At 43.3% G+C, this 19,275-nt stretch overlaps 2 protein-coding genes across 2 annotated transcripts; both read right to left on the minus strand.

Moving 5' to 3' along the window:
- Window positions 1-5,828: 5,828 nt before the first annotated feature.
- LOC150044213 (ral guanine nucleotide dissociation stimulator-like) lies at window positions 5,829-8,269 on the minus strand. The gene is made up of 4 exons (XM_090321510.1): window positions 8,102-8,269; window positions 7,713-7,906; window positions 6,703-6,750; window positions 5,829-6,232 (listed from the first exon to the last, which is right to left on the minus strand). The coding sequence occupies exons 1-4, from the start codon at window positions 8,267-8,269 to the stop codon at window positions 5,998-6,000; spliced, it is 645 nt and encodes a 214-aa protein (XP_090177636.1). The 3' UTR covers window positions 5,829-5,997.
- Window positions 8,270-14,261: 5,992 nt separating this feature from the next.
- Window positions 14,262-17,831, minus strand: LOC150044214 (uncharacterized). Its single transcript, XM_090321500.1, has 5 exons — window positions 17,664-17,831; window positions 17,275-17,468; window positions 16,265-16,312; window positions 15,568-15,794; window positions 14,262-14,971 (listed from the first exon to the last, which is right to left on the minus strand). Exons 1-5 carry the CDS (start codon window positions 17,829-17,831, stop codon window positions 14,271-14,273), a joined length of 1,338 nt encoding a protein of 445 aa, XP_090177626.1. The 3' UTR covers window positions 14,262-14,270.
- Window positions 17,832-19,275: the final 1,444 nt, after the last annotated feature.

The following is a 19,275-nucleotide window of genomic DNA, read 5'->3' on the forward strand; positions in this document are numbered from 1 at the left end:
ATATACCACATTTTTTATGTCCATTCATCTGCAGTAGGGCATCTGGATTGTTTCCATCACCTGACTATTGTGAATAGTGCAGAGATGAACATAGCTGAGCAGGTGTCCTTATCATATCTTGGGTTACGATGTTCAGGGTAGATGCCCAGAACTGTTATGGCGGGATCATAGGGAAGGTCAATTTTCACTTCTTTAAGAAACCTCCAGGCTGCTTTCCAGAGAGACTGAACTAGTTTACATTCCCGCCAGCAGTCTAGTAGGGTTCCTTTTTCTCCACAACCCTGCCAGCAACTTTCATTGTCTGAGTTCTAAATCTTGGCCGTTCTTACTGGGGTAAGGTGGTACCTTAGGGTTGTTTTATTTGCATTTCCTTTATGACTATACATGATGAACGCTTTTTCATATGCTTTTCTGCCATTTTAATCTCTTCTTCTGATAAGTCTCTCTTTAGTTCCCTTGCCCATTTAGTGAATGGTTTATTGGGTTTTCGGGGGATTAGTTTCTTGATTTCCCTGTAGATTCTGGATATCAAGCATTTGTCAGATACATTGTTGGTGAATATCTTTTCCCAGTTGGTTGGCTGTCTCTCTGCTTTTGCGACTATGCTTTTATCCGTACAGAAACTTTTTATTTTTAGGTAGTCCCATTTATCGAGTCTCTCTCCCATCTGTTGTGACCCTGAAATTCTGTTCAGGAATCTTTTGCCTGTGCCTATGAGTTCCAGTGTCTCTCCTAATTTATCATGTAGTGGTTTCACAGTTTCCGGTGTGACGTTGAGGTCTTCGATCCACTTTGAGTTAATGATTGTGCATGGCGAAAGGCTAGGGTCAATTTTTAGTTTCTACATGTGGCTGCCCAGTTTTTGCCAGCACCAATAATTGAATAGACTGTGTTTGTTCCACTGTATATCTTTGGCTCCTTTGTCAAATACAAGTTGCCTATAGGTATGTGGTTCTATTTCTGGGTCTTCTATTCTGTTCCACTGATCTTCTGGTCTGTTTTTGTGCCAATACCATGCTGTTTTTGTCATTATGGCTCTCTAGTAGTGTTCGAAGTCTGGGATTGTAATACCACCAGCCTTGCTCTTTTTGCCTAGAATTGTTTTGGCAATTCTAGGTCCTTTTTGTTCCATATGAATCTTTGGATTATATCTTCTATTTCAGTAAAGGATGTCTTTGGGATTTTCATGGGGATTGCGTTGAATTTGTATATCAATTTTGGCCCTATAGCTATTTTCACTATGTCGGTTCTCCCTAGCCATGAGCATGGGATGTCTTTCCATTTCCTAGCATCCTCTTTAATTTCTTTTGTTAGGCTTTTACAGTTTTCACTGAAGAATTCCTTTACATCTTTGGTTAAGTTAATTCCTAAGTATTTTATTCTTTGGGGGGCTATTGTGAATGGGATCATTCTCTTGATTTGCCCTTCTATTTGTGTATTGTTGCTGTGCAAGAAGGCTACTGAATTCTGAAGGTTAATTTTGTATCCTGCCACTTTGCTAAAGTAGTTTATTAATTCTAGGAGTTTGGGAGTGGAGTTTGTTGGGTCACTCAAGTAGAGGATCATGTCATCTGCGAATAGGGAAAGTTTAATTTCTTCTTTCCCCACGTGGATCCCTTTGGTGTCCTTTGCTTGCCTGATTGCTCTGGCTAAGGGTTTTAGCACTATACTGAAGAGAAGAGGAGAGAGTGGGCATCCCTGTCTAGTTCCTGATTTTAAAGTAAATGGTCCTAGTCTTTCACCATTTAGTATAATACTGGCTGTAGGTTTTTCATATATGGCTTTCACTATTTTGAGGAATGTACCTCTTATTCCTATTTTTCTAGTGCTTTCTACATGAGTGGATGTTGTATTTTGTCAAATGCCTTCTCTGCGTCCTGAGAAATTATATGATTCTTTCCCTTAGCTCTACTGATGTGATGTATTACATTGATTGATTTGCGAATGTTAAACCAGCTTTGCATCTGTGGGATGAAGCCCACTTGATCGTAGTGTATGGATTTTTTAAATTTGTTTCTGGATTCTGTTGGCTAACATTTTATTGAGGAGTTTTGCGTCTGTGTTCATTAGAGAGATAGATCTGTAGTGTTCTTTTTTGTTCGGTCTTTCCCTGGTTTGGGGATGAGAGTAATATTAGCTTCATAAAATGATTTTGATATTGCTCCTTCTGTTTCTATTTCTCGAAAGTTTCAAGAGTATAGGTATGTTATTTCATCTTTAAACGTCTTGTAGAATTCCGCAGTGAAACCATCTGGACCTGGGCTCTTTTTGGTTGGCATTTCCCAGATTGCTTCCACAATTTCATTGCCCATACTAAATCCACTAGCACAGTGATGTTCGTTGCAGCAGTCTTTACCATAGCAAAGATATGGAACCAACTGAGATGTCCCTCAGTTGATGAGTTGATGAACAAGATGCGGTATTTATACACAATGGAATTCTATGCTGCTGTCAGAAAGAATGACATCACCCCATTTGTAAAGAAAGGGAAAGACTTAGAAAAAACATATTAAGTGAAGTAAGCCAGACTCAAAGGAACATAGACTCAATGTTTTTCCTCTTTTTCATAATTAGAGGAAACCTTGGGCTCTTCTAGCAGAGATTTGCAATAGCTATACCTAGATACCTAAGGTCGTACAGTATGACCCTAAATGAAAGGACCTCTAGAATATAAAACAAAAGCCATATAATGAGTGTCCTTAATGTACTATGTTATCCCTCATTTCTTTTGCTGTCCCTTGGTTATCTCATATTGTTACAGTATTTCACTTTGTTATCTGATATGTTGGATAAATGTGTATTTGGTTATTTGAAATTGGATAGGGAAGGGGAGAATACAAGATGAGGGGTGCGGGTCGGGGGGAGGGAAATGGCGACCAAGACATGAGTAATGGTATTAATGTATGTGAAGTAATGCACCTTCTATCGAATGAATATAAAGTAACCCTGCAATTAATTACAAAAAATATATATAAAAAATTAAAAAAGAGAGTTCATTATTTCATTTCTGTATCTCTTACAAAGAGCAAACAGAGCTTCCAGTGTTTGTCTTTAAAGAACACTTGCAAATGTCAAGTGTTTTCATGGCTGTCAGGATCCACAGAGCACTGTCTCCAACTCCACTAGATGTGAGTGATGACCAAAAGGAGACGATAAAAGGGAAAGCCCCTCCTGCTGGAGTTCTCAGCCCGGGGAACTTTCCTGCAGAGGGAAGACTGCATGTCTGTCCCAGTGTCTGCACTGAACTTGTCAGAACATTCCTAGGATCTGAATGGGAACAGTGAGTGCCACAAATGTATGTACAGGCATGCAGGCGCATGCATCCATGGACCACACAGTATCACAATGCAGTACCTAGGAGCACAGCCACGTAGCCTGGATTCATCACAGAGTTTCTCCTGTCCATTCTGAAGGCAGCCTCCTAAGAGTCATGAGCACACACACAGCACACACACCTTGTCTGCTGATGGCCATGTACATGGCTTTGCAGAATGTTCAGGCTGAAATCCAGGCTCCACTCTGGGCTTCAGAAACATCAGGCCTAGTCTTTGGCATCTTTGGATTCTAAACGAAGGGTCTTCCAGCACCTTGAGAAAGCGTTCAGGCATGCAGGGACATTTGTTCTTGCACAGGGAGCTAGCTGCTTGTGTTTCTTCTCCCAGAATGCTTTCTTCCTTTGGAAGAAAAACAGTAATGAAGTTCCCATTTCAGATGATTGAATTACTCTACTATTTCCTTGAGTTTAACTGGTCGAATTGTATAACACAGCTCCACTCTGGCTAAACTGACAAAGTACTGGCTTAGCCAGGCATCAGTGACTCCTGTGATTCTACTAAGGAGGCTGAGATCTGAGGCTCTCAATCCTTTTTTGCTAGTCCTGAATTGAACACATGGCCTAAGCACTGTCCTTGGGATTGCTCAAGGTTAGACCTCTACCAGTTGAGCCACAGAACAACATCTGGCTTTTTTTTTCTATGTATGTAGTATGGAGGAATTGAATACAGGTGTTCATGCATGCTAGGCAAACACTCTACCACTAGGCCAAACTTCAAGCTCTGAGGATCCCATTTTTAAGCCAATCTGGCAGAGCAATCTAAAACACTGTCTCTGTATCTTCACTCCTTCTATCTCTCTGTCTCTCGCTGCCTCTGTCTCTCTCTCTGTCTCTCTCTGTCTCTGTCTCTGTCTCTCTCTCTCTCTCTCTCTGTCTCTCTCTGTCTCTGTCTCTCTCTCTCTCTCTCTCTCTCTCTCTCTCTCTCTCTCTCTCTCTCTCTCTCTGTCTCTCTCTCTCTCTCTCCCCCCTTCTCTGTGTCAGTCAGGTATGGCTTCACTAACCTTTTTTTGCTCAAAGCTAGCAATTCTCTTTTGATGGTTAGCTGGAGAAAAGTTTCATGAACTTTCCAGCCCAAGGATGGCCCAGAACCTAGACCCTCAGAGATCTCTGTCTACTAAGTTGTTAGCATTACAGGTGTGAGCCAAACTACCTCCTTGCTTCCACCAAAAACCGATTTCCATTTACTCCTTGCCATTCCCTGTGCATGTAACTGCTCCATGTATATCCAGTAAGTTCCTCCCACAGCTCCAGGTCACTCTACATTTCTCCCCACTTAGGGTCCATGTGTCGAGGGCATCATATATGGAGGGGGTGAAAAAAACCACAGTACTTGATTTATTGTACAACATAATATAAACTGACTTTTTAATAAAATTAGAGCAATAAATAGAGAGAACATTTTACAACAGCCATTACAAAAAGAAAGAGTAAGATTTTCTCAGGGATGGGGGAGGGAATATCAAGATCTAAACCAGCCTCCAAATTGCCTTCAGGAAAATATTCTAAGTCAGAGTCCTCAAGGGGATCTACTGCCTCAGTGAAGATGGGATTTCCTTCCTGAGGTGGTACAGGGGCAGGTTCTAGTTCCTCAGGTGGAGACTGGATCTCCTGCAGCTGGACAGATTTGTCTGGATATTCTCTGAGGACAGACTCACTTTCCTCGACTAACACTACCTTTTTGACATCTTTAAGGGGTTCTCTTGAACTTTGGCTGGAGACATACTCCATGAACCCCTCAGGGGATGCTTTATCCTGCACCCCAGGAGTGATGACTTCATTGGAACTGGGCTGATCTAAGCTGACTGTAAAAGTCAGGGGAGAGTCTCCATCATCTTTCTCTCCCTGCAGGGGACTGGCAGGTTCCTGGGTGACATTAGTGGGGTTCAGAATGCATTCGCTGTACACAGGACACAAAGCCTGTTCCGGCTTCTCCACACAATTAACAGATTCTTCTGGCTTCACATGCTGTGCGGAGTCCAGTGATGTCTCCAGCTCTTCACGGGTCACCATCGTTGAGATCACTGCTGGGATACTGATAGGGAGTTCAGGAGAGGCTGCTCTATGGCGGCGCCAACCTGAGAATGGGGAAAGGTACAGGAATCTTAGAGTGGACTCTACAAGTTCAGGAATGTCTCAAAGTCCATGAGGATGTAACAGAGGAAGCCATCCATAAAATTTGAGTTTGGGCAAGTACGGTAGCTCACGCCTCTATTCCTAGCTACTCAAGAGGCTGAGGTCTGAGGATCAAGGTTCAAAGTTATCCTGGGCACAAAAGGATCTGAGTCTCTTATCTCCAATTAACCTCTAGAAAACGGGAAAGTTGGCTCAAGGTTAGGAGAGTAGCCTTGTGCTGCAAAGCTCAGGGACAAAGGTCAGGGCCATTTGTAGGACAGTGGCCTTCAGCTGAAGAGCACAGGGAGTGCCCAGGTCTACTTCAAGCCCCATGACCCACAAAAAATAAAAAAAGAATTGGAGATTGGATTGAACTCTGAAGGTTGGGTCTTTCTCAGCTGTGGCTCAGGCCAAGTACTTTCAAAAAGAGAACAGACGTTGGCTGGCAGAGCATATCCATAAAAGGGCATTTCTGCTAAGCTGGGTAGTACTAAGGGCTCCCGTCCCGGACAATCCGGGGCCATCCCAAGAGACCCAGGTCCCGTCCGTCCCTACTCACAAGCTCTGAAGCGCCTATACAAGGACTCCTTCCTCCTCTTGTTGTTCTTCTTCTTCACGGATTTCTCCAGATCAGCAAGGATGATTTCTAAACGGAGCAGTAGGTCCCAGGAAGGCATGTAGAGCCACACATAGTACATCAGCTCATGCAGGGTGTCTTGGTTCTGGCACTTATAAAAATCTCCAGGGCAGCAGTCCATCCACATAGTGATAATAGAGCAGAGGGCGCTGTGGGCAGATTGGGGACAAGCACACTATGAGCACCACCCTGCCCGTTGTGTGCCTTCCTCCTGAGCCACTTAGTGGCTGGACTCGCATGCTGTGGGGGTCCTAAACACAGACCTGCATGTTGGAAAGAGGGAGAGGAAACCTGGGAGCAGGATGCTCCTCACAACATGCCTCTAGAAGCTTCTGAAAGTCAAGTCTCCACCATTCTCACTGTGACAGGCAATGAGAAGGCTGATGGTCGATTCCACGCTGGATCTGACTTTCTGCACACAGCCCTTCCTGTCATCCCTGGACAACACACCCACACCCACAGCGGTGTCCCCTGCAATCCACTGAAGTCCAAAGCCGCCCCCCCCCTCAAGGAAGTCACAAGTGGTGTGCAAACAAGAAATCTGCAGTTTGGTGCAGAAGCCTCAATGATGCCCATTTTGCAAGGAGGGGCAAAAGTCTTTGTGCCGAAGCCCACTTACATTTTGGTTTTCTCATCTTCCTCCCAGTAACGGTGGAGATATCTGTACCTAAGTGAGGAGAGGAAGAAGTCACCTCCATGGTTCTCTTTTTCTAACTTAACAGGACACCTGTGGTGCTGGCTAAGTCCCACATGGGAATGTAAAAGTGACAGGGAAACCAGGGAGATACGTCTATACGGTTCTGTGAATATTCTGCTAAGGGGCTTATAGGCATTTGTCCAAAGTTAATGTGTCAGTGGCTCGTGCCTTTATTCTTAGCTATTCTCAGGATCACAGTTGGAGAACAGTCTAGTCAGTACCAAGACAAGTGAAAGGGTATCAATGTACGTGAATTAATGCACCTTCTGTCTGGCAAATATCATGTAACCCTTTTACTAATTACAATAAAAAATGCAAATAAAGAAATAAATAAAATTTAAAAAAAATCTCAACACATTAATTTTCAATTAACCGGCCACAGCCAACAATTGTACCTGTGGCTCACTTGGCAAGTGCCAGCTCTGAGTACCAAAAGGACAGCACTCAGGTCCTGAGGTCAACATGCAGGTCTAGAACACACACCAAAACGTAAATGCTTCCAGGGTTAGAAACAAGTAAAGCCTACATAATCCCTCCTTGATGGCTCAGAAGTGATTCAGCCTCCTTACCACCTCCCCAGCGTTTCCTCTGTCTACTTGTACTCCGCAAGCCTCCAAGACTGCTACTTTGACACCTTATCTTTAATTGGAAATGTGATTACTTAGGGCCTCACCCTAGGTGAGGGCACAAGTTGGGTGCCACTAGCATATGCCTGTAATTCTAGCCCTTTCAGAAAGCAGGCTTCTGAAGTTCCAGTAGCTTCTGAGGGAAAAGGAATGCCCTTGGTGACACTGTCCTAAAAAACTAGCCATGGTGTACACTTCTTGGTCTCATCCTTCATTCCCATGAGAAGACCTCAGTGAAAAGAACAGGCTCAGGGAGGTGCCAGGTGGAGGCTGAGCAGCCCTGGACTTGAAGGGGGAAACACTCACTTTTTAAAGATAATATCCATCACTTGTTCCATCGTCCCCCACCGTCTGTAGTTACGCAGAAAGGTTTTGACAAAAAAGAGGTCTCCCTTCTGGTAGGCAGGGACTAGGTTAATTACCAGCCTCTCCAGCAGGCCTGCCTCCCGACTCCATAGATTATGTGGCACATTCCGGGTCTGGGCTGAATCAATGTGGCCCTAAGGTGGTAAAGAGAAGGGATCTTTCAAATGTGGAAATGACAGCGCACTCCATATGGAGTGATTGTGATAGAGAACATGGAAAACTACACAGAATGTATTCTCTCAGCAGAGACAGACACTTGAAAACACACACAAAGACGGTTCTAATATGGGCCAGGATGGGGTGAAATAGGTTTCCTATCGTGAACATACCTGGCCTGAATTGCCTTGTGCTTTCCTTAGTTTCATCCTGGAAAAGAGCTTTAGACCTTGGGCTCGTGGCTGGGTGCTGACCCAGTGTCGGTAGCGTTCCTTGAGGCCGTCACGCCTCTCTTGCCTGAGACTTGAGTCTCTTGTCCTGTGAAAACAAAACGAGAACATGATTCTCGCTCCTGAGTCACAGGCCAAGTGAGCTTGCTTGAGCCCACAGTCAGTTATGGTTGCCTGGCTATCAGGGTTCCATGCTCTATTCCATTGTGAGGGAGGCAGGGTCACCTCTCAGCCCAATGACCTATGCTGCTTCCTCACACAAGACCAACTGGAGGCTGACATCTCCCCTCCCACATCACAATGTGCACATGGAGACACAGTCCACAGCACAGTTCTCCTTGTCTGTCCAATCCCAACATCCTCTGCTAGCCCTGGCTACTGGCATGTCTCAGCTTCCAGGAGCCATTCCTGGGTCAGATCCATGCCTTCTCTGCCACGGTTCCTCTCATCCTGAACAAATCCTTGTGCCTCTCAGGGTCCTCTGTGCCTGCCATGTGCTTCTTCTACATATTTTGACATCTATTTCCTATGACATTATTAGCTTTCTGTGTCCTAATCATCTGTTTGTCCTTAGAGTCCCTCTGTACTGTCATCTGGAGCAAATGCCAATTCTTAGAGATGGAAAAAGCAAAGAAGTATTGAAAACACACATTACACATATAGACATTTTACAGGTTGTTTGTTCTTGTAAGGGAAAAGACTATTTTTCATACTTTGGACAAACACTTTATGAAGTAAGCATGGGGAAAAAGGAATCTTCTCATTAGGATGCCTAGCATTTTTTAAATACTACATCTTTGAGCGAATGTAATGTTTAACATAGAAAACTGTGTTCCTGTGCTTTTCAGAATCAATTTGTTTATACGTGATTTGCCTCTAATATCTTGACTTCTCTAGTTTCATGATCTACCCTCCTTCCTTTACATAAACAGGAAAAGGGAATTTTATAAATTACTGAGATGTTGCCTGTCTCTGAACATGCATTTTTTATAAAGAATTTATTAACATTGATTTTTTTCATCATATTTTAAATGAGAAATTTAACAAACAAGTATTCAAAAAGGGAGTCTCTGTATACAATCACTGGGACTTTTGTTTTAGAACTTAATCAAAATTTGGCTAAGAGTTTGTATGTCATAGAAACATATTAATTTATGGAATAAAACATTATCTCTGTAGAGTCATAGGTTTGTAGGTATATATAGTTATGTTTATATTTCCATTACCATGTCCATAGCATTGGGTATGCCAATGTTGAGTCCTTGCTCTTGTACTCTTTGGATTTAATAGCCACATCTGAAGGATACCATGTGCCTTTTGTTTCTTAAGTCCTGATTTGTCTCACCAACATGGTTTGCTCTAGATTCATCTACTTCCCTGTGAATGCCATTATTTGATCTTGTCTGTTGGCTATGTAGAATTCCATTGTGTATATATACCACATTTTTTATGTCCATTCATCTGCAGTAGGGCATCTGGATTGTTTCCATCACCTGACTATTGTGAATAGTGCAGAGATGAACATAGCTGAGCAGGTGTCCTTATCATATCTTGGGTTACGATGTTCAGGGTAGATGCCCAGAACTGTTATGGCGGGATCGTAGGGAAGGTCAATTTTCACTTCTTTAAGAAACCTCCAGACTGCTTTCCAGAGAGACTGAACTAGTTTACATTCCCGCCAGCAGTCTAGTAGGGTTCCTTTTTCTCCACAACCCTGCCAGCAACTTTCATTGTCTGAGTTCTAAATCTTGGCCGTTCTTACTGGGGTAAGGTGGTACCTTAGGGTTGTTTTATTTGCATTTCCTTTATGACTATACATGATGAACGCTTTTTCATATGCTTTTCTGCCATTTTAATCTCTTCTTCTGATAAGTCTCTCTTTAGTTCCCTTGCCCATTTAGTGAATGGTTTATTGGGTTTTCAGGGGATTAGTTTCTTGATTTCCCTGTAGATTCTGGATATCAAGCATTTGTCAGATACATTGTTGGTGAATATCTTTTCCCAGTTGGTTGGCTGTCTCTCTGCTTTTGCGACTATGCTTTTATCCGTACAGAAACTTTTTATTTTTAGGTAGTCCCATTTATCGAGTCTCTCTCCCATCTGTTGTGACCCTGAAATTCTGTTCAGGAATCTTTTGCCTGTGCCTATGAGTTCCAGTGTCTCTCCTAATTTATCATATAGTGGTTTCACAGTTTCCGGTCTGACGTTGAGGTCTTCGATCCACTTTGAGTTAATGATTGTGCATGGCGAAAGGCTAGGGTCAATTTTTAGTTTCTACATGTGGCTGCCCAGTTTTTGCCAGCACCAATAATTGAATAGACTGTGTTTGTTCCACTGTATATCTTTGGCTCCTTTGTCAAATACAAGTTGCCTATAGGTATGTGGTTCTATTTCTGGGTCTTCTATTCTGTTCCACTGATCTTCTGGTCTGTTTTTGTGCCAATACCATGCTGTTTTTGTCATTATGGCTTTCTAGTAGTGTTCGAAGTCTGGGATTGTAATACCACCAGCCTTGCTCTTTTTGCCTAGAATTGTTTTGGCAATTCTAGGTCCTTTTTGTTCCATATGAATCTTTGGATTATATCTTCTATTTCAGTAAAGGATGTCTTTGGGATTTTCATGGGGATTGCGTTGAATTTGTATATCAATTTTGGCAGTATAGCTATTTTCACTATGTCGGTTCTCCCTAGCCATGAGCATGGGATGTCTTTCCATTTCCTAGCATCCTCTTTAATTTCTTTTGTTAGGCTTTTACAGTTTTCACTGAAGAATTCCTTTACATCTTTGGTTAAGTTAATTCCTAAGTATTTTATTCTTTGGGGGGCTATTGTGAATGGGATCATTCTCTTGATTTGCCCTTCTATTTGTGTATTGTTGCTGTGCAAGAAGGCTACTGAATTCTGAAGGTTAATTTTGTATCCTGCCACTTTGCTAAAGTAGTTTATTAATTCTAGGAGTTTGGGAGTGGAGTTTGTTGGGTCACTCAAGTAGAGGATCATGTCATCTGCGAATAGGGAAAGTTTAATTTCTTCTTTCCCCACGTGGATCCCTTTGGTGTCCTTTGCTTGCCTGATTGCTCTGGCTAAGGGTTTTAGCACTATACTGAAGAGAAGAGGAGAGAGTGGGCATCCCTGTCTAGTTCCTGATTTTAAAGTAAATGGTCCTAGTCTTTCACCATTTAGTATAATACTGGCTGTAGGTTTTTCATATATGGCTTTCACTATTTTGAGGAATGTACCTCTTATTCCTATTTTTCTAGTGCTTTCTACATGAGTGGATGTTGTATTTTGTCAAATGCCTTCTCTTCGTCCTGAGAAATTATATGATTCTTTCCCTTAGCTCTACTGATGTGATGTATTACATTGATTGATTTGCGAATGTTAAACCAGCTTTGCATCTGTGGGATGAAGCCCACTTGATCGTAGTGTATGGATTTTTTAAATTTGTTTCTGGATTCTGTTGGCTAACATTTTATTGAGGAGTTTTGCGTCTGTGTTCATTAGAGAGATAGATCTGTAGTGTTCTTTTTTGTTCGGTCTTTCCCTGGTTTGGGGATGAGAGTAATATTAGCTTCATAAAATGATTTTGATATTGCTCCTTCTGTTTCTATTTCTCGAAAGTTTCAAGAGTATAGGTATGTTATTTCATCTTTAAACGTCTTGTAGAATTCCGCAGTGAAACCATCTGGACCTGGGCTCTTTTTGGTTGGCATTTCCCAGATTGCTTCCACAATTTCATTGCCCATACTAAATCCACTAGCACAGTGATGTTCGTTGCAGCAGTCTTTACCATAGCAAAGATATGGAACCAACTGAGATGTCCCTCAGTTGATGAGTTGATGAACAAGATGCGGTATTTATACACAATGGAATTCTATGCTGCTGTCAGAAAGAATGACATCACCCCATTTGTAAAGAAAGGGAAAGACTTAGAAAAAACATATTAAGTGAAGTAAGCCAGACTCAAAGGAACATAGACTCAATGTTTTCCCTCTTTTTCATAATTAGAGGAAACCTTGGGCTCTTCTAGCAGAGATTTGCAATAGCTATACCTAGATACCTAAGGTCGTACAGTATGACCCTAAATGAAAGGACCTCTAGAATATAAAACAAAAGCCATATAATGAGTGATTGCTGTCCTTAATGTACTATGTTATCCCTCATTTCTTTTGCTGTCCCTTGGTTATCTCATATTGTTACAGTATTTCACTTTGTTATCTGATATGTTGGATAAATGTGTATTTGGTTATTTGAAATTGGATAGGGAAGGGGAGAATTCAAGATGAGGGGTGCGGGTCGGGGGGAGGGAAATGGCGACCAAGACATGAGTAATGGTATTAATGTATGTGAAGTAATGCACCTTCTATCGAATGAATATAAAGTAACCCTGCAATTAATTACAAAAAATATATATAAAAAATTAAAAAAGAGAGTTCATTATTTCATTTCTGTATCTCTTACAAAGAGCAAACAGAGCTTCCAGTGTTTGTCTTTAAAGAACACTTGCAAATGTCGAGTGTTTTCATGGCTGTCAGGATCCACAGAGCACTGTCTCCAACTCCACTAGATGTGAGTGATGACCAAAAGGAGACGATAAAAGGGAAAGCCCCTCCTGCTGGAGTTCTCAGCCCGGGGAACTTTCCTGCAGAGGGAAGACTGCATGTCTGTCCCAGTGTCTGCACTGAACTTGTCAGAACATTCCTAGGATCTGAATGGGAACAGTGAGTGCCACAAATGTATGTACAGGCATGCAGGCGCATGCATCCATGGAACACACAGTATCACAATGCAGTACCTAGGAGCACAGCCACGTAGCCTGGATTCATCACAGAGTTTCTCCTGTCCATTCTGAAGGCAGCCTCCTAAGAGTCATGAGCACACACACAGCACACACACCTTGTCTGCTGATGGCCATGTACATGGCTTTGCAGAATGTTCAGGCTGAAATCCAGGCTCCACTCTGGGCTTCAGAAACATCAGGCCTAGTCTTTGGCATCTTTGGATTCTAAACGAAGGGTCTTCCAGCACCTTGAGAAAGCGTTCAGGCATGCAGGGACATTTGTTCTTGCACAGGGAGCTAGCTGCTTGTGTTTCTTCTCCCAGAATGCTTTCTTCCTTTGGAAGAAAAACAGTAATGAAGTTCCCATTTCAGATGATTGAATTACTCTACTATTTCCTTGAGTTTAACTGGTCGAATTGTATAACACAGCTCCACTCTGGCTAAACTGACAAAGTACTGGCTTAGCCAGGCATCAGTGACTCCTGTGATTCTACTAAGGAGGCTGAGATCTGAGGCTCTCAATCCTTTTTTGCTAGTCCTGAATTGAACACATGGCCTAAGCACTGTCCTTGGGATTGCTCAAGGTTAGACCTCTACCAGTTGAGCCACAGAACAACATCTGGCTTTTTTTTCTATGTATGTAGTATGGAGGAATTGAATACTGGTGTTCATGCATGCTAGGCAAACACTCTACCACTAGGCCAAACTTCAAGCTCTGAGGATCCCATTTTTAAGCCAATCTGGCAGAGCAATCTAAAACACTGTCTCTGTATCTTCACTCCTTCTATCTCTCTGTCTCTCTCTGTCTCTCTGTCTCTCGCTGCCTCTGTTTCTCTTTCCCTCTCTCTCTCTCTCTCTCTCTCTGTCTCTCTGTCTCTGTCTGTCTCTGTCTCTGTCTCTCTGTCTCTCTCTCTCCCCCCCCCTTCTCTGTGTCAGTCAGGGATGGCTTCACTAACATTTTTTTGCTCAAAGCTAGCCATTCTTTCTTGATGGTTAGCTGGAGAAAAGAGTTTCATGAACTTTCCAGCCCAAGGATGGTCCAGAACCTAGACCCTCAGAGATCTCTGTCTACTAAGTTGTTAGCATTAGAGGTGTGAGCCAGACTACCTCCTTGCTTCCACCAAAAACCGATTTCCATTTACTCCTTGCCATTCCCTGTGCATGTAACTGCTCCATGTATATCCAGTAAGTTCCTCCCACAGCTCCAGGTCACTCTACATTTCTCCCCACTTAGGGTCCATGTGTCGAGGGCATCATATAGGGAGGGGGTGAAAAAAACCACAGTACTTGATTTATTGTACAACATAATATAAACAGTGACATTTTAATAAAATTAGAGCAATAAATAGAGAGAACATTTTACAACAGCCATTACAAAAAGAAAGAGTAAGATTTTCTCAGGGATGGGGGAGGGAATATCAAGATCTAAACCAGCCTCCAAATTGCCTTCAGGAAAATATTCTAAGTCAGAGTCCTCAAGGGGATCTACTGCCTCAGTGAAGATGGGATTTCCTTCCTGAGGTGGTGCAGGGGCAGGTTCTAGTTCCTCAGGTGGAGACTGGATCTCCTGCAGCTGGACAGATTTGTCTGGATATTCTCTGAGGACAGACTCACTTTCCTCGACTAACACTACCTTTTTGACATCTTTAAGGGGTTCTCTTGAACTTTGGCTGGAGACATACTCCATGAACCCCTCAGGGGATGCTTTATCCTGCACCCCAGGAGTGATGACTTCATTGGAACTGGGCTGATCTAAGCTGACTGTAAAAGTCAGGGGAGAGTCTCCATCATCTTTCTCTCCCTGCAGGGGACTGGCAGGTTCCTGGGTGACATTAGTGGGGTTCAGAATGCATTCGCTGTACACAGGACACAAAGCCTGTTCCGGCTTCTCCACACAATTAACAGATTCTTCTGGCTTCACATGCTGTGCGGAGTCCAGTGATGTCTCCAGCTCTTCACGGGTCACCATCGTTGAGATCACTGCTGGGATACTGATAGGGAGTTCAGGAGAGGCTGCTCTATGGCGGCGCCAACCTGAGAATGGGGAAAGGTACAGGAATCTTAGAGTGGACTCTACAAGTTCAGGAATGTCTCAAAGTCCATGAGGATGTAACAGAGGAAGCCATCCATAAAATTTGAGTTTGGGCAAGTACGGTAGCTCACGCCTCTATTCCTAGCTACTCAAGAGGCTGAGGTCTGAGGATCAAGGTTCAAAGTTATCCTGGGCACAAAAGGATCTGAGTCTCTTATCTCCAATTAACCTCTAGAAAACGGGAAAGTTGGCTCAAGGTTAGGAGAGTAGCCTTGTGCTGCAAAGCTCAGGGACAAAGGTCAGGGCCATTTGTAGGACAGTGGCCTTCAGCTGAAGAGCACAGGGAGTGCCCAGGTCTACTTCAAGCCCCATGACCCACAAAAAATAAAAAAAGAATTGGAGATTGGATTGAACTCTGAAGGTTGGGTCTTTCTCAGCTGTGGCTCAGGCCAAGTACTTTCAAAAAGAGAACAGACGTTGGCTGGCAGAGCATATCCATAAAAGGGCATTTCTGCTAAGCTGGGTAGTACTAAGGGCTCCCGTCCCGGACAATCCGGGGCCATCCCAAGAGACCCAGGTCCCGTCCGTCCCTACTCACAAGCTCTGAAGCGCCTATACAAGGACTCCTTCCTCCTCTTGTTGTTCTTCTTCTTCACGGATTTCTCCAGATCAGCAAGGATGATTTCTAAACGGAGCAGTAGGTCCCAGGAAGGCATGTAGAGCCACACATAGTACATCAGCTCATGCAGGGTGTCTTGGTTCTGGCACTTATAAAAATCTCCAGGGCAGCAGTCCATCCACATAGTGATAATAGAGCAGAGGGCGCTGTGGGCAGATTGGGGACAAGCACACTATGAGCACCACCCTGCCCGTTGTGTGCCTTCCTCCTGAGCCACTTAGTGGCTGGACTCGCATGCTGTGGGGGTCCTAAACACAGACCTGCATGTTGGAAAGAGGGAGAGGAAACCTGGGAGCAGGATGCTCCTCACAACATGCCTCTAGAAGCTTCTGAAAGTCAAGTCTCCACCATTCTCACTGTGACAGGCAATGAGAAGGCTGATGGTCGATTCCACGCTGGATCTGACTTTCTGCACACAGCCCTTCCTGTCATCCCTGGACAACACACCCACACCCACAGCGGTGTCCCCTGCAATCCACTGAAGTCCAAAGCCGCCCCCCCCCTCAAGGAAGTCACAAGTGGTGTGCAAACAAGAAATCTGCACTTTGGTGCAGAAGCCTCAATGATGCCCATTTTGCAAGGAGGGGCAAAAGTCTTTGTGCCGAAGCCCACTTACATTTTGGTTTTCTCATCTTCCTCCCAGTAACGGTGGAGATATCTGTACCTAAGTGAGGAGAGGAAGAAGTCACCTCCATGGTTCTCTTTTTCTAACTTAACAGGACACCTGTGGTGCTGGCTAAGTCCCACATGGGAATGTAAAAGTGACAGGGAAACCAGGGAGATACGTCTATACGGTTCTGTGAATATTCTGCTAAGGGGCTTATAGGCATTTGTCCAAAGTTAATGTGTCAGTGGCTCGTGCCTTTATTCTTAGCTATTCTCAGGATCACAGTTGGAGAACAGTCTAGTCAGTACCAAGACAAGTGAAAGGGTATCAATGTACGTGAATTAATGCACCTTCTGTCTGGCAAATATCATGTAACCCTTTTACTAATTACAATAAAAAATGCAAATAAAGAAATAAATAAAATTTAAAAAAAATCTCAACACATTAATTTTCAATTAACCGGCCACAGCCAACAATTGTACCTGTGGCTCACTTGGCAAGTGCCAGCTCTGAGTACCAAAAGGACAGCACTCAGGTCCTGAGGTCAACATGCAGGTCTAGAACACACACCAAAACGTAAATGCTTCCAGGGTTAGAAACAAGTAAAGCCTACATAATCCCTCCTTGATGGCTCAGAAGTGATTCAGCCTCCTTACCACCTCCCCAGCGTTTCCTCTGTCTACTTGTACTCCGCAAGCCTCCAAGACTGCTACTTTGACACCTTATCTTTAATTGGAAATGTGATTACTTAGGGCCTCACCCTAGGTGAGGGCACAAGTTGGGTGCCACTAGCATATGCCTGTAATTCTAGCCCTTTCAGAAAGCAGGCTTCTGAAGTTCCAGTAGCTTCTGAGGGAAAAGGAATGCCCTTGGTGACACTGTCCTAAAAAACTAGCCATGGTGTACACTTCTTGGTCTCATCCTTCATTCCCATGAGAAGACCTCAGTGAAAAGAACAGGCTCAGGGAGGTGCCAGGTGGAGGCTGAGCAGCCCTGGACTTGAAGGGGGAAACACTCACTTTTTAAAGATAATATCCATCACTTGTTCCATCGTCCCCCACCGTCTGTAGTTACGCAGAAAGGTTTTGACAAAAAAGAGGTCTCCCTTCTGGTAGGCAGGGACTAGGTTAATTACCAGCCTCTCCAGCAGGCCTGCCTCCCGACTCCATAGATTATGTGGCACATTCCGGGTCTGGGCTGAATCAATGTGGCCCTAAGGTGGTAAAGAGAAGGGATCTTTCAAATGTGGAAATGACAGCGCACTCCATATGGAGTGATTGTGATAGAGAACATGGAAAACTACACAGAATGTATTCTCTCAGCAGAGACAGACACTTGAAAACACACACAAAGACGGTTCTAATATGGGCCAGGATGGGGTGAAATAGGTTTCCTATCGTGAACATACCTGGCCTGAATTGCCTTGTGCTTTCCTTAGTTTCATCCTGGAAAAGAGCTTTAGACCTTGGGCTCGTGGCTGGGTGCTGACCCAGTGTCGGTAGCGTTCCTTGAGGCCGTCACGCCTCTCTTGCCTGAGACTTGAGTCTCTTGTCCTGTGAAAACAAAACGAGAACATGATTCTCGCTCCTGAGTCACAGGCCAAGTGAGCTTGCTTGAGCCCACAGTCAGTTATGGTTGCCTGGCTATCAGGGTTCCATGCTCTATTCCATTGTGAGGGAGTCAGGGTCACCTCTCAGCCCAATGACCTATGCTGCTTCCTCACACAAGACCAACTGGAGGCTGACATCTCCCCTCCCACATCACAATGTGCACATGGAGACACAGTCCACAGCACAGTTCTCCTTGTCTGTCCAATCCCTACATCCTCTGCTAGCCCTGGCTACTGGCATGTCTCAGCTTCCAGGAGCCATTCCTGGGTCAGATCCATGCCTTCTCTGCCACGGTTCCTCTCATCCTGAACAAATCCTTGTGCCTCTCAGGGTCCTCTGTGCCTGCCATGTGCTTCTTCTACATATTTTGACATCTATTTCCTATGACATTATTAGCTTTCTGTGTCCTAATCATCTGTTTGTCCTTAGAGTCCCTCTGTACTGTCATCTGGAGCAAATGCCAATTCTTAGAGATGGAAAAAGCAAAGAAGTATTGAAAACACACATTACACATATAGACATTTTACAGGTTGTTTGTTCTTGTAAGGGAAAAGACTATTTTTCATACTTTGGACAAACACTTTATGAAGTAAGCATGGGGAAAAAGGAATCTTCTCATTAGGATGCCTAGCATTTTTTAAATACTACATCTTTGAGCGAATGTAATGTTTAACATAGAAAACTGTGTTCCTGTGCTTTTCAGAATCAATTTGTTTATACGTGATTTGCCTCTAATATCTTGACTTCTCTAGTTTCATGATCTACCCTCCTTCCTTTACATAAACAGGAAAAGGGAATTTTATAAATTACTGAGATGTTGCCTGTCTCTGAACATGCATTTTTTATAAAGAATTTATTAACATTGATTTTTTTCATCATATTTTAAATGAGAAATTTAACAAACAAGTATTCAAAAAGGGAGTCTCTGTATACAATCACTGGGACTTTTGTTTTAGAACTTAATCAAAATTTGGCTAAGAGTTTGTATGTCATAGAAACATATTAATTTATGGAATAAAACATTATCTCTGTAGAGTCATAGGTTTGTATGTATATATAGTTATGTTTATATTTCCATTACCATGTCCATAGCATTGGGTATGCCAATGTTGAGTCCTTGCTCTTGTACTCTTTGGATTTAATAGCCACATCTGAAGGATACCATGTGCCTTTTGTTTCTTAAGTCCTGATTTGTCTCACCAACATGGTTTGCTCTAGATTCATCTACTTCCCTGTGAATGCCATTATTTGATCTTGTCTGTTGGCTATGTAGAATTCCATTGTGTATATATACCACATTTTTTATGTCCATTCATCTGCAGTAGGGCATCTGGATTGTTTCCATCACCTGACTATTGTGAATAGTGCAGAGATGAACATAGCTGAGCAGGTGTCCTTATCATATCTTGG

The sequence above is a fragment of the Megascapheus bottae genome, chromosome 30 (assembly GCF_031878675.1).
Source record: "Megascapheus bottae isolate mThoBot1 chromosome 30, mThoBot2.hap1, whole genome shotgun sequence".
In the NCBI taxonomy this organism is placed as follows: domain Eukaryota; kingdom Metazoa; phylum Chordata; class Mammalia; order Rodentia; family Geomyidae; genus Megascapheus; species Megascapheus bottae.